Raw genomic sequence first — 16,375 nt, 5'->3', positions numbered from 1 at the left:
AATATGCTTTTGCTGATGAAAACATACTAGTAAAAGCTTTCTTAATTTATTTCCTTAATTTTGTTGAATTTTTAGTGCCAAGATAAGCGTTCAAATTCCTGGGCAATAGAGCAACAAAATAAAGTACAATACCAATCAAAATGTAGTTTTATTTTAAAATGTGTAAGGGACCAACGAGATAGCTTAGTGATAAAGGTACTTGCTGCCAAGCCTAATGGCCTGAGTTCAATCCTCAGAACCCGTATGGTAAAAGAAAAGAACCAACTCCCACAAATTGTCTTCTGTCACAAATGGGCCTTTGTCATAAATGACACTCATATTCTTTCTCTCTTTCTCTCTCTCATAATAATAAATAAATTAAATAATAAATAAATAAATAATAATAACAACAACAACCAATTTGAGGTGGTTGGGATAGAAGAGCAGTGTGTCTACCTAGGTAGTGCAGGTGGTGAGAAAGGTAAATCGATAGAAGAGATCCAGGCAGTGATAAGCAGAAGCCTGGTGGCCAGTAAATATGGAAACAGATGATGGAGGGTTTTGTGAGAAGATTGCCTAACAGCTTATACCAACCAGGGAGATAGGGAGAATCTTCAGATGGGATGTTGGTACAGACATGATGGAAGAGGTCTGACGGGCAATAGTTAGACCCAACTTAAGAGATGGAGATTCAACTCCAAGGCTCAACTTCTAGGGCTGTCTCAAGATAGAAACTCAATGTTTTGTCTTTCATTTCAGATTTAAACAAATAAGACTTAGTAACTAAATGATGAAGTAATGGCATCAAAGATGGACAGTACAGTTATGGGGATCTGAGTGATGGAAACAAAAGCAGAGTTTTGCCAACAAATGAAAGAGTTTGAAACTTTGAGTGAGAGAGAGGAAGAGAGGGATGGAGGGAGGGATGAAAAGAGGTAGATGAGATAGATAGATAGATAGATAGATAGAGAGAGAGAGAGAGAGAGAGAGAGAGAGAGAACATCCCCAATTTCTAAGTCTAGTTGTATCACTGACTATATATCTAAACTTTATGTATAGTATGTTATTAGTGTACTTTGGTCAAAACTGAAGCATTAGGGAGTTTTTCTTAAATACCTGTCATTTCCCTCTGGAATAAATAGGATATTTCAATATGAATCTACCTGACAACAAATATTAGTGTTGATGAAGCAGCAGCAACATGTGAACTCCTTTTTTTTTTTTTTTTTTTTGCAAACACAGGCAATACCAGGAAGTAAGAATATGAGGGCTCATGCTTTTTCGTGGGTGAAGATTCATTACCTTTTCAGAGTATTTTCTTCTTTTACTCAAATGAATGAAACTATACCAATATGTCATCTACTTTCTATTTGCCATCATCTGTTTCCATGAATCCACTCATAGAAATTGGATGTCTGTACCACAAGCAGAAATATTGTTCACAATATAAACTTAAGGGGAAAATAGGACTTTCTTTTGTATCATCACTTTGGGAAAGTAGAAAATGTTAAGGTGAATGAAAAAATTATGAAAAATATGATTTTACTTTGAAATCAGAAAAAAGATTATTAATGTAATTGCTATAATTCAAATACTATATATTGTAGAGTGGTATGAATAACTTTTATGTTAGGTCATATATGTTAGGTCTCATATAACTTATTTCAATTTTCTGGAGTATTCTCAGCTAAAACATTCAGATAACTTTCCTGACCTTTATTAATAGATAAAAATATTTATTAAGTTATTCAATAAATTAAGTACACAGCTTTTGGAAAGGAAAAGATTTCTATAATAAATATATTTAGAAACTTTTAAGTGCTTTTTATACTTTTAAACAATCAACTTTTCCAAAACTTTTATATATAGTAAAAGAGATATCTACTGATAGTGTTGTTAGTAAGGAGACATCTCAAAGATGAGGAAAAGGAACTTCAGGATGAATATATTTCAAGCAAAATGCCAGAAAATATTGACAAAATAAAAATTAATAATTTGAAAACTTGATTTTTAATTAGCTAGTTCCTTTTATTTTTGCATTGCTATAGAAATCTAGATTTTTCTTTTTAAAAAATGTGAAGAGGCTTAATTGAAAAGACAAGTCCTAACTTATTTTTTTAAACGACTTTATTTTGCAAAACAAAGATAAATGTACAGATTTTAAACATTTTTTGCTTAAAATTATACATTTTTGTCAGTATTGTTTTTTCAGACATTAAAATAAATTTTACATAAAACCATGTGAATATGTTTTTTAGTCAGTACTTGATTTTTTTCAAGGGCTTGACAGTATGCATTGAAAACGTACTAGTTGCAATAAGCGTAAAGTACATGCAAAACAAAACGCAACATGGAAATAGTCAAAGTCTTCTTGTTTTGTGAATATATGTATATTTTTTGTTTTCTTTATTTCTTGGACTTCATACAGTCTGTGAGTTGTTTCTGGGGGAGTGCAAGCCTCTGGGGTTAGCATCCCACTATCAGTGACTGCATATTATGTCTGTTCTTTTGTGACTGGGTTATCTCACTCAGGATGATATTCTCTAGATGCAGCCATTTTCTTAAGAATTTGGTTAAGTCATTGTTTCTGGTGGCTGAGTAGTATTCCATTGTGTATATGTACCACAATTTTTGTATCCATTCGTCTTCTGAAGGACATCTGGGTTCCTTCCAGCTTCTGGCTATTATAAATAGAGCCGCTATGAACATTGTGGTGCATATATCTTTGTTGTGTATTAAAGTATCTCTGGGATATATGCCCAGAAGTGGAATAGCTGGGTCTTCAGGTAGTACTATATCCAATTTTCTGAGGTATCGCCAGACAGATTTCCAGAGTGGTTGTATTAGCTTGCAACCCCACCAACAGTGGAGAAGTGTTCCTCTTTCTCCACAGCCTCGCCAGCATCTGCTGTCATCTGAGTTTTGGATCTTGGCCAATCTGACTGGTGTGAGGTGGAATCTTAGGGTTGTTTTGATTTGCATTTCCCTGATGGCTAAGGATGTCGAGCACTTCCTTAGATGTTTCTCGGCCATTCGGTGTTCCTCAACTGAAAATGATTTGTTTAGCTCTGTACCCCATTTTTTAATAGGGTTATTTGATTCTCTGGTGTCTAGCTTTTTGAGTTCCTTGTACACCTTGGATATTAGGCCTCTATCTGATGTGGTGTTGGTAAAGATCTTTTCCCATTCTGTTGGTTGCCGTTTTGTTTTCTTGATGATGTCCTTAGCCTTACAGAAACTTTGCAATCTCATTAAGTCCCATTTGTTAATCTTTGACCTTAGAGCTTGAGCCATTGGTGTTTTGTTCAGGAAATTTTCTCCTGTGCCTATGTGTTCTAAGGTTTTCCCTACTTTCTTATCTAATAGTTTCAGTGTATCTGGTTTAATGTGGAGATCTTTAATCCACTTACACTTGAGCTTTGTACAAGGAGATAAGAACGGGTCTATTTTCATTCTTTTGCATGTTGAGTGCCAGTTGGACCAGCACCATTTGTTGAATAGGCTGTCCTTTTTCCATTGAATGTTTACAGCTCCTTTGTCAAAAATCAGGTGACCATATACGTGAGGGCTCATTTCTGGATCTTCTATTCTATTCCATTGATCCACTTGCCTATTTCTGTACCAGTACCATGCAGTTTTCAGCACAATTGCCTTGTAATATAGCTTGAGGTCAGGGATAGTGATTCCCGCAGATGTTTTTTTGTTGTTGAGGATGGATTTCGCTATTCTAGGTCTTTTGTTATTCCATATGAAATTGCACATTGATCTTTTCAATTCCATGAAGAACTGGGTTGGAATTTTGATGGGGATTGCATTGAATCTGTAGATTGATTTTGGTTGGATGGCCATTTTTAAAATGTTGATCTTTCCAATCCATGAGCATGGGAGATCTTTCCATTTTCTGAGATCCTCCTCAATTTCTTTCTTTAGAGGTTTGAAGTTCTTGTCATACAGGTCCTTCACTTCCTTAGTTAGAGTCACACCAAGGTATTTCATAGTTTTTGTAACGATTGTGAAGGGTACCTTTTCCCTAATTTCTTTCTCCACATGTTTGTCTTTTGAGTATAGGAAGGCTACTGATTTGTTTGAGTTAATTTTGTATCCGGCCACTTTGCTGAACTTGTTTATCAGCTGTAGGAGTTCTCTGGTGGAATTTCTGGGGTCACTCAAGTACACTATCATGTCATCGGCAAAGAGTGATGTTTTTATCTCTTCCTTTCCGATTTTTATCCCCTTGATCTCCTTTTGCTGTTTAATTGCTCCAGCCAGGACTTCCAGTACTATGTTGAATAGGTACGGAGAGTGTGGGCAGCCTTGTCGAGTCCCTGATTTTAGTGGGATTGCTTCAAGTTTCTCGCCATTAAATTTGATGTTGGCTGTTGGTTTGCTGTATATTGCTTTTATTATGTTTAAATATGGGCCTTGGATTCCTGTTCTTTCCACAAGTCCTAACTTATAAACAAGCATTCATGTGGGGGTACAAAATAGGACACAAAAATATTAGTAATCTATTGTAAATTTAATTTATGTCTTTTAGTACTTTCAAGAAGGCCTATCTATATAAGACATTTTAGATTGCTATAAACAGTGCTCTAGGAATTCAGAAGAGAACAGGAGTGTGTATTTTCACTGTACACTACATTAGAGCCATGACTTGTAATGGCTTAGTAAATTTTGTGAAAATATTTCTTGCTATATATTTGATATTCACTTAAATAATGTTGAATAACTGCTATGGATTGATGGAGTGCTTATGAGCCATTAATAATTTTAAGTATCAAAAGATGACATCAGTTAGATATAGGCATTGTGGAACATTAATTAGTAAGGCTAATGTGAGAATGATGTGGTTTAGGAAAAAAGGGAAATCATCTTGTTTTACAACAAACATGATGTATTCTCTATGAGTCTTGTTTTATAATTTAGAATTTTTTCCCAGAAACATGATGTCTTCTGATGGGATAAGATAGTTATTATAAAGTACCAGCTATGTACTTAATTGTGTCAGGTGTGAAGATTCAATGACATATACATGGCTCTACCTTTTAGAAGAGGACTCACACTCCCCTGGAGTGAGTAGATGATTCGTGCAATGTTACATATGTTGTTTTCAAGTTGTGGGAATATTGCTTTGGAGAAACTAACATCACCTATAGAAATTAACAAACGTTTCCCAGAGCAATTGCAATTGGAATTGTTCTTAAAGGATAAAAAGTTATTCTCCCAAAGGAAGAAGAGATAATTTCACACAAAAGAACAGTAGAGAGGAGCGAGAGTGTTGAAAAGAGGGTGTTTTATGTACCTGTCTTGTGCTGTATAGACAGGCTGTTTTTAGACATTTGCCAATGATACCCACTGATTCAGTTGATACTGTTTTTATCTCCTGCTGTGCTAGACTAACTCTTGATTTGAAACATTATTCATTCAAGGAACTTCAGAAATATCCCAATCCCAAATTCAGACAACTATGTTAATCCATTAAACATTTCCACACTCTCTTTTTCTCTCTCTATGTCACATACCCACAAACACACAAAGAAATCATTTAATACAATTCATTGTTTTGAGCAAGTTTCATTTAAAAATTTAGAAAAATATTTATTTCTTGTCACTTCTTTGACTTGAACATATGGCTCATTATATACTCATGTTATAAGTTACAGTGGCTTACATCTTTTATTCTATGTTTGGGCCCCCAGAATATAGACATAAAGTGTTGGAGTTTTCACATACTTCACTTGGAATCAGTGTTTTTGTTTTATTTTATTTTTTTGTTTTTTTGTTTAAAAAGAATACAACTTCTTGATAACATCCTTTATGTTTAAAGCTTTATTTTTGGCTCTCTAAATCTCTGAAAATCATACACTGTCAATAACCAGCAGAACTGTTTACTGAACTACTGTAACCACATTGAAGTCTGATACCTACTGACTCATACCAGGCTTTAAAGACAATTATTGAATTATGACATGATTTGACATTAAAGAAAATTGTCCCTGTATCCAATGTATACATATGCTTATGCAAAATTTCAACCTAATCAGGGAGGCCCTTGGTACTGTGGAGGCTTGATGCCCCAGTGTAGACGAATGCTAAGGCAGAGAGGTGAGAGAGGGGTGGGGAACACCCTCATAGAAGCAGGGGAAGGAGAAAGGGGATAGGGGGTTTGCAGTGGGGAAACTGGGAAAGGGTATAACATTTGAAATGTAAAGAAATAAAACATCCAATTAAAAAATTTAACCTAATCAATTTTTGTTTCCATTTATAAGAGCAAAGAATAGATTTGGTATAAAGAAGTGTGGGGGCCAGTTTATTCTGATGTGAGGGGGTAAGCACTGTGATTTTATGCTTTAGACAGCTGAAGTGGCTTTAGCTAACCTGAAGAACAAATATGAAAATGAAAAGGCAATGGTTACTGAAACAATGACAAAACTGAGGAATGAGCTAAAGGCTTTGAAAGAAGATGCTGCAACCTTCTCATCCCTGAGAGCAATGTTTGCAACAAGGTAATTTTTTTCTCATTCTAAAATTGAGTATTTCACATGGGAAGAATGCTTAGTTTAGATCATATTTTAGGTATTATTCCCTTGCAGTCCATTTCACAGACATTAGTTTCTTTCAGGTATAGCGATTGCCTTACTTTATTTTTTTAAATATTTTTATGTTACTAAAAAAAAATTAATTCAAGGTCCTAGACTTCCCTTTGTTTTTTAGTAAACTCTGATTTTTCTCATCATCTACATAGCCCCATAGTCTTGACATTAAAAGTTTATAGAAATGGGTACCCAGTGGACCCAATGTATTTTAGTTATAGATCCTGTTTTGGGTTTTTGTTTTGTTTTTCTTTATAATACCTTAAGCGTGTGCTGATTTCAGTTGTATAATATATTTCAGATAATTCTCTGAGTTTATGAGCTATCTGGTAGTACGTGAAGAATAACTTACCAATATCTTAAACTCAGCAGAAATTCAGTGTGAGCTTTCTTCTCAAATGTGTGTGGATAGACTCAGGTTTTAATTTCAGTTGGGAAATAGCATGGAGCTTGTCTTTGTGCTTCAGTATAAATATAAAGCTGGATGAAGATGTTCCCAATGGCCTGCTGTACCTGAATTTAACAAAAATTTTCATTTTTGGCAACTTAATGCTTTATTATTTGGTTGAAAACTCAGTGAAATTTTTATTTTTTAACTTGGGGGAAATCTGCCATATTGAAAACATCTGTTGCCATTTAAAATAAAGCCTGTAAACACATATAAAGGGGAAAATGTTCTTTTTATTAATATTATTACTTTTGATATAGCATATACACTGTAGGTATAACATATAGCAAAGGATGCAATGTTATACAATAGAGAATGATTGTAATCTACCTAAAATAGTGATGGATATGTGAAATTGTATTATCACCTCAAAACAGCTTCCACAATAACTGTCCTTGAAGTTTATGCTGCTTATTTAGAATGTCCCTTTACATAGTCCATTGTAATTGATTCTGAATTCAGTTAATTGAGGCAGAATCACCAGTTTCTAAACATGGTACTGTTTCCAAGTGTCTATTATTATAAAGTATTTCTATTCTATTGCTAGGAAGTATTCTATATTCCAGTCAAATTTATTATTATCACTTTATCTATGGGAAATATATCTCAAGAACCCCCCCCCAGTGGATTTCTGAAACCATTAGTACCAAACTCTATAGGTCACTATGTGTTTTTTCCTTATATGTAGATGTGTCTGATAAAGCTTAAGTGATATTAAATATAATAATATAATATTGCTATATAATCATTCTAACAGAATTGCATAATAAAAGTTTTGAGACTACAGTGGCCATCAGTATCTGAATGCCTTACTAATTAAGTTCCAGTTTAGCTTTACTAGGATTCCTTCCTCACCCCTTTGCTTGGGTTCCAGATGCGATGAATATGTCACACAGTTGGATGAGATGCAGAGACAGTTAGCAGCTGCAGAAGATGAGAAGAAGACTCTAAACACTTTATTGCGAATGGCTATCCAGCAAAAGCTCGCCCTGACACAGAGATTGGAGGACTTAGAGTTTGACCATGAGCAGTCCCGACGCAGCAAAGGCAAACTTGGAAAGAGCAAGATCGGCAGCCCTAAAGTAAGTGGGGAGGCTCCAGCCACCGTGCCTACCATAGACACTTACCTCCTGCATAGTCAGGGCCCACAGATCCCTACCATTCGGGTCAGCAGTGGCACTCAGAGGAAAAGGTATGCATGCAGCTATTGTCATAGTGTGGTACAGTGCACAGGCTTTAGTTGACTGTAAAAATTATGTTTTTTTACTGTGTAGGATGGAGAAAAGAAAAGAAAAAGGAAAAATTTTAACTGCTAAGGGCTTTGCTAACAATGCTGGTCTTTCTGCCACCCCATTCACACATACTGATTAACCATAACATAATTTTCAACTGTCAATGTTTTTGCTGCTGTTGTGTGCAAAAATATTTCTCTTCCTAGCCTCCAACCTAAAAATGGATAGATAAAGTGGATATTAAAAATGAATATCAGTGAACATGGGCTGTAATTTTAAAAGCCCTATCTATGGAAATTATGCTATTTGTTATTTTTTATGTCGTGGGGCCAAGATATGAATTTGTTCTTGAGGGAACGCTTGTCCATAAGACTAAAAGTGATGACTAATTGAAAAGTTGTGGTTATATTTCATAAAATGGAATAGAATATGTATAGTCTTTTTCTTAAAATCAAGTTTTTATGCTTTTTTTCCATTGGTCATGTTAATATTGCTCAGAAACCACTTTTAAGGATTTTAGTGACTTGACCTTGTGACCTCTTACCAAGTTCTGGTTTTTGAGTTACTTGCCTTGATTTTAGTTAATATAGTTAAAGTTGCTCATTTGAGGAGCTTTCATTTAAGAATCAAATAATACATATATTTTCTATTTGTGGTTCAAAATGTTTATAATAAACTTCCAGTATTCAGAGTAGTTTTCAAAAAGGGTTGTATCCTATATGAAAACTAAAGAATTACAAAAAATTGATTTTCATATTTAAAAGATAATTAAATGCCAATATAACTAATGTTGTCACTGGTGAGGTGCTGAAAGGTAATTAAAGTCAAACTTTTTTGTTTCCTGTATGTATTTTTCTTGGATCTCCTGCAAGACAATTTTCACCTTCCCTTTGTGATCAGAGTCGTCCCAGGACTTCAGGGGCTTCCTACCTACAGAATTTATTAAGAGTTCCCCCTGATCCCACCTCCACAGAATCATTTCTTCTGAAGGGTTCCCCTTCCATGAGTGAACTCATCCAAGAGCATCGGCTCAGCAAGGAAAAAAGGTTAACCGTGGCTCCACCAGGTAAACACTTTTTCCTTGGGTGCATGTGATGCAAATGACAGTTAAGTCAACAGCTCTCCTTCTCTAGCCCACAGTTGGACTGTGACATGGGACTTCCACCTCTAGTGGAAGCTCCCTTATTAGCTTCCTGTTCTCTCTCCATAGTCAGAACCCAGGCATGTCTGTAGATTCTTCAGGAGTTTCCTTCCAGTAAACTAGGAAGGAGAAGGGCTGGAGAATGGGATAGGCAGAGAGAATGAGCAGGCGACGAAACACAGGACATGTGTGCATCTGTCTACAGTTCTCTAGTTCTGACTGTTCCATCTTGGGTAGTTTTGTTTTCTCTTAACATTTTCAATGAAATTTTAGCAAAAGATGACATATTTATAAAAGATTTTTAGGGATAATTTCTTTTTGTAGAGACTAGAATATCCAAATCCTTGACAGTTCTACTTTTTGGGAACATTCACATTTTCTTATCATATCTCATAGTGATACTTGGTTGATGCTTACCAGTGTGCCCCAGTTTACTTTAGCTTCACTGTTTTATACTTTTCTATTTTTCCCCTATAAAAATGTCTAAATAAAAAATGTGGTTTATGCCTCATTCAGTAATGCAAAAACTATTCCTTAATGAAGTTCATGCACAGATCAGAGGTGGAAAACAAGTCCATAAAGCAAAACAAGCACAAGGGCAGCCATTAGTTTTCTACTGCAGGGAACATAAAATTAAAATGACTTTAAATAGTTGTTAGCATTTACAAGATCAGGAATGCCACATGAACATCTGTATTTCTGGCCTCTTTTGAAATTTTGAAATTATTTTTAGGTGTTTGGCAGCTCCTGGCTGGGTCTGTCAGCTGTGCTGTTAGACAGGGCAGGGTCTACACTTCGCTGTAGTTCCTACCACTTCCTATTGGTTATGTCAAGCTTTCTGTACTTGCTCTTCCACTTAGCCTCTGAGAGTGCCACCTTTGCCAAATTTTCCTTTAAATTTTTTTAAACTTCAAATTTATCTTAATTCCTTTTTGAAACCATAGCCTTTGAATTTCCAATTATTTTTTATCTGATTTATGCTGTCAGCATACTGATAGGGATTAAATATGTGGTCAATGAGGCTGGAGAGATGGCTCAGTGGTTAGGAGCACTTGTTGGTCTTGCAGAGAACCTGAGTTTGCTTCCCGGCACCCATATAGTAGGTAGGTGCAGATCTAGGGAGTCAGACACCCTGTTCTGACCTCCATGGACACTAAGCAAACACATGGTTCACATACATTTATGCTGACAAAATATACATAAAAATAAAATACACTTAATACAAATTTTTTTAAATGTAGCTTTATATTGTACAGCACATATTTAATGTTCTAAGATTTTTTGAGGAAATGAATAATGCTAATGATTAAAGTTTTTTTTAAATAGCTAGAATTCATATACTCATGCATAAATTACATGCATATACACACTTATACATAGATGCACATCTACTCACACAGACACACACACACATATATATGCATATATAAAACCTATACACAAACATATACATATACACCATATATATATATAAGTAATTACTCTCTTGGGTATTTTAATTCTCATAACCTACTTCCTATTATTTTTGACTCTTTTAAAAAGCACCTAAGTAATCTGTGAACCACCAAAGTAGTGATGATTTATCAATACTATTGGCAAAGCTCATAAAAACCTTTCTAGCTTTTCAAATGGATTTAGTAGTAATGCCTTTCTAGAAAATAACTGGTATGATTAATAAGTAGGTCTTTTGTATTTAAATAAAAGGCAACATTAATAAGATTAAAGTTAATTAATATTAGTAATAACTATTTTATCATTGTATGGCTGTTTGGTCCTTATGTCCATGAATGTGTATTTGTATTATTATCATTACATTGTGGAAGCTATTAATATCATGTCATAAACTTTTTCATGTTGCTTAGTTTTACTTTTAAGAGTAATAATTGTCTTTCAAGATTTATTTTTATTATTTTTAAATTATGTGTATATGTACACATGAGTGTAGGTGCCCTTGGAGGTCAGAAGAGGGCATTGGATCACACGGAGCTGGAGTTACTGATGATTGTGAGCCTCTCAACATGAATGCTGGGATTAGGTATTCTGAAAGAGCAGAATGCACTCTAATTGCTGAGCAATCTCTTCATTCCTTTGTATTTCATTTTTGATACATATCTATCATCCTATTAATCATTCTCCCCACTCCTATCCATTATACTGTATGTGTAGGACCCTGCTTGGCATAGCTTCATGCTTCCAATTTCTCATCTTTTTGGTCTTGGGCTCAGAAGTAAGATGATGGGCTAAAAGTTGAATGTTTATGGTGTGTTTGTTCCCTTTTGGTGTTGCCTTATAAAAATCATATTATACTATCCACCCTATGAAACTGTTCACACATTCTAAACATTTCTAATAATTTTCATACTCTATAATTTCTTCAGTTTTAAGATACTTAGCATACATGGATATATGTACCATTACATGGTTGAAAATTCTTTAGTTTTGTGAAACTAGAAAATATCATTAGATATGAGTACTATACACAGGATCAGAACTATAAATACCATGGAATTCATAATCATAAATAAATCTAGAAGTTGCTTTTATGATAATTTAACATGTTGATTAACTGTATTTCTAGATCTTTATTTGAAATTAAAGTGAATGAGAGACAGGGTTGCAGATGCAGAAGGATTTCTGTGAGTTCGAGAGTTCCAGGACAGCCAGGGGCATGACACAGAAAAACCCTGTCTCAGAAAAAAACAAAACAGACAGACAAAAAGAAAACAAGAGAGAGTGAGAGAGTTGTGTGTATGTCTTAGTCAGGGTTTCTATTCCTGCACAACACATCATGACCAAGAAGCAAGTTGGGGAGTAAAGGATTTATTCAGCTTACACTTCCACATTGCTCTTTATCACCAGAGGAAGTCAGGACTGGAACTCAAGCAGGTCAGGAAGCAGGAGCAGATGCAGAGGCCATGGAGGGATGTTACTTACTGGCTTACTCAGCTTGCTTTCTTACAGAACCCAGGACCACCATCCCAGGGATGGTACCACCTATAATGGGCCCTCCCACCCTTGATCATTAATTAGTTGATCCCTTACAGCTGGATCTCATGGAGGCATTTCCCCAAGGGATGCTTTTTTCTCTATGATAATTCCAGCTTATGTCAAATTGACACACAAAACCAGCCAGTACAGAAAGAGAGAGGGGGGAATCAATTTATTTGTTTATTTATTAATAATTTCTTATTTATGTGTATGAACATTTCACCTGCATTTATGTCTGTATACTACAGGCTTGCCTTTAAGCTAGGAGAGGTCAGATCCCCTGTTACTGGGGTTACAGACAATTACTAGCTGCCATGTGGATGCAGGGGATCAAACCCTGGTCCTATAGAAGAGCAGCCCCAACATCAACCAGTTTTAGGCTTAATAAATTATCAGATCAATATTTTCTAAAGAATTCTAGTTAGAAGGATTGCTATAGAAATTGATTAATCACACACACGCCAAGCATAGTTTCCAGAAATACCTACTTTATTGACAATATATACTAATTTTGTTAATGTGAAATATTGTTTGAATCATATTTTTAGTTGTATTCATGCTTTTAGTATGTTATTGACTACTATAAAAATTCCTGACAGCAATATATATTACAGTCCCTTATTTTAGAATTTTTGATAAACATTTTGTAAAACAAATATTTAACATATTTTATTTTAATAAACAGATAAGGAGATTTATTCTGTTCTGGGGAAGAATTCTGGCCTTGCCTGTGGCTCTGGTTTATTCTTTACTGAGTCAGTCCCTGAAATCTTATAATCTCTCAGTTTATAATAGTGGCAGTTGACTTTATAGGTTTTTAAAATTTTATTATAATTTTATGTGCATAGGTGTTTTACTTGTATATATACAAGTGCACCATATGTATATAGTGCCAGAGGAGGCTAGAATAGAGTGTCCTGAAATAGGAGTTACAGACTGTTGTGAGCTGGGAATGGAATTCAGATTCTACAAGAGCAGCAACTGGTAACTGCTTAATCCCTCTCCCAAGCCCCTTAATTTTTTGTTCTTGACATTATGAATCTCCAAGCACATATTATGAATCTCCCAGTACATACTCTCATGTGTCTTAGTCTATATCAACTGAGAAATGAGTTTCAACTTTGATGTGATCGAATCAAAATGGATTCTGTTGTGACAAATGAGTTTATCATCATCAGGTTGTATATCATAAATTACCAGTTATTTCATATTGATGCCCTACTAATGAGGCATATATATTAATTATATCTTAGCATCCAATCATTAACCAAAATTAGCCTTCCTAAATATATAAGAAATTAACACATTTTACAAGTAAGAGATTAAATTATTTTTGTACTAAATACCTGATTTTGCAATACGTTTGCAAGATGAACAACAAATTTTCCACATCTTCCTTCCTTTCTTCTTTCTTTCCTTCCTTTCTCTTTCCTTCCTTCCTTCCTTCCTTCCTTCCTTTCTTCCTCCCTCCCTCCCTCCCTCCCTTCCTTCCTTTATTATCTTTAATATTTTTTACAGTCCAGTCGTTATCCCCCTCCTGTTCAAAAGGATATCCCCCACATACAAACACCCACATCCAACCAGAACTCCCATTCTCTAGGGCCTCAAGTCCCTTAAGTGTTAGGTACCATCTTTTCTCACTGAGGCCACACCAGGCAGTCCTCTGCTGTGTATGTTTTGGGGACCTTGGACAAGCTAGTGTATGCTGCCTGGTTGATGGCCCACTGTCTGACAGATCTTGGGGTACAGGTTAGTTGAGACTGCTGGTTTTCCTATGGGGTCATCCTCCTCCTCAAATTCTTCCAGCCTTTCCTAATTCAACCACAGGGGTCCCTGTCTTCTGTTCATTGGTTAGACCTAATTATCTGCTTCTGTTTCAGTCAACTGCTTGTTGGGTCTCTCAGAGGGCAGATACTCTTTTTTATATTGTTTTGATTGCTGACATTGCTCCCTCCCCCCATCCTGTCTTTGTCTTGCTTCTTGCTTGACATTTCTGAGCTAATGTGAGAGAATGCTATTGTTCTGGAATCTTATATTTGTTCTTTAATAATTTGAATTTTGCTGATTTGAAAATCACTAAAATACATTACCCTTAGATATGCAGCCACTGTGTTAGATCTATAGTCAACACATGCAGTTTTACATTGAAAAATTGCCTTTTACATTTCACTATGTCAAAACAATTAGCCCATTTGCTGTTGTGTTGCAAAACTTATATTATTAAATTTGTTCCAAAACCACATTCTTTTATTAACCTATTTGCCCACTCATTCTTCAAAATTTAACAAAATTATCTGGTATGTGTCAGGCACTTTTCTTGAACAGTCATCACCCTGTTCTTCATGAAAATCAAAATATAGTAAGGCAGATAAGCAGGCAAACAAATGATTATGTTAACAGATATTCTTGTTACAGAAAAGAAAACTAGAAATATTAGGGCTATTTTCCCACAAGAGACATGGAATTGACTATCAACCACTCTGGAAATTAGTCTGGTGGTTTCTCAGAAAGTTGGACATAGTCCTACATGAAGACCCAGTTATTCCACTTCTGGGCATATACCCCAGTGATGCTCCAACATACAAAAAGGACACATGCACCACAATGTTTATAGCAGCCCTATTTATAATAGCCAGAATCTGGAAAGAACCCAGATGTCCTTCAGTAGATGAATGGATACAAAAATTGTGGTATATTTACACAATGGAGCACTACTCAGCGATTAGAAACAATGACTTTATGAAATCCCTAGGAAAATGGATGCATCTAGAGAATATCATCCTGAGTGAGGTAATCCAGTCACAAAAGAACAGACATAATATGCAGTCACTGATAATTGGATACTAGCTTCAGAAAGCTCTGAATACCCCAGAAACAACTCACAGGCCATATGAAGCTTAAGAAAAACAAAGGTCAAAAAGTGAAAGCCTCAGTCCTTCTTAGGAAAAAAAATAAGTATATAGCACCCTCTCAGAATGTGGTACTTCTGGGCTTTAAATCATTAATAATCCAAGAGCTAAGAATATAGCCTTGTGGCAATTTTTGGTATTCAAAAATTATTATGTTTAATTTATACACACCAAGAAAACTCTGACTGTTTCTATGTTACGTTCTGTTCTACATGTACTTTATGCTTATGGTTTCAATGCATACTATCAAACTTCTAAAAGAATTAAATACTGACAAAAATAAATTCATATAGTGTTATGCCAAACTGCCTTTAAAACTCTGTACATATCTCTCTTTAAAAAAATAAAGTTGAAAGAGAAAAAAGAAAAGAAATCTAAGCTATTGTAAGTAAAGATGAAGAAAAGGGAGAGAAAAAATACAATTTTTGCTTAACATTGTGTTCTTGGGTGAAAATCTGCAAGAATAGTACTTGGCAGTTGAGAAAGATTGTATCATTATGGGTTCATATATCTTATATCTAAACTATTTCTTCATTTGGAATCTATATTCATACGTTTTCAGCCAATTAAAGGATTTTGAATTGGTTGAGGAAAAAAAAGTATGCAAACATATTAAAACATGCAAAAAATAAAAATAAAAAAATGACTATAAAATGTGCTTAAAGTTTACTAAGGAGAGACGAGAGATGTAGTCATAAGAAGCAAAGGATGCAGATGTGGGTAATGAGAAAGTAGAGATGCAGGTGTGTGCAGTGAAAAGATAGGGGTGCAGATACAGATAACAAGAACCTGTGGGTGCTGACGTGAGCAGTGAGAAGATAGGCAGTGTGTAGGCATGAGTCAGATCAGTGAGAAAGGAAAAGGGCTCAGTTTGTGCAAAGTATTTGGTTAGAACTTGGTCAGGATTTGAAATGATGGAAAGGAAAGGAAGAGACCAGAGATCTTGATGGAGGTAAACAGACTATCTGCCCTGAATTTAGCTAATAAGCTTATTTTTATTTTTTAGGTTTTCTTTTAAAAAAACATATTTTTTTCTATGTGTGGGTGTTCTGCCTGCCCATATATTTGTATAGTACATGAATGAT

The 16,375-nt window shown here is 35.1% G+C and overlaps 1 protein-coding gene across 4 annotated transcripts in view; it reads left to right on the top strand.

Moving 5' to 3' along the window:
* BICD1 (BICD cargo adaptor 1) overlaps positions 1-16,375 on the top strand; it is a gene marked incomplete at its 3' end in the record, with an annotated part of 129,703 nt that overhangs the window by 87,138 nt on the left and 26,190 nt on the right. For 2 of the 4 annotated variants that reach the window (XM_080915040.1, XM_080915041.1), the window contains exons 6-8: positions 6,334-6,485; positions 7,895-8,212; positions 9,125-9,318. In XM_080915040.1, coding sequence (XP_080771166.1) covers positions 6,334-6,485; positions 7,895-8,212; positions 9,125-9,318 — 664 coding nt within the window. The remainder of the gene's footprint in view (positions 1-6,333; positions 6,486-7,894; positions 8,213-9,124; positions 9,319-16,375) is intronic. The other 2 variants (XM_080915038.1, XM_080915039.1) reach the window with 1 other exon arrangement.

Source organism: Micromys minutus (assembly GCF_963924665.1).
Source record: "Micromys minutus genome assembly, chromosome: 3".
Classification (NCBI taxonomy): domain Eukaryota; kingdom Metazoa; phylum Chordata; class Mammalia; order Rodentia; family Muridae; genus Micromys; species Micromys minutus.
This window is presented reverse-complemented; position numbering and strand designations above follow the sequence as displayed.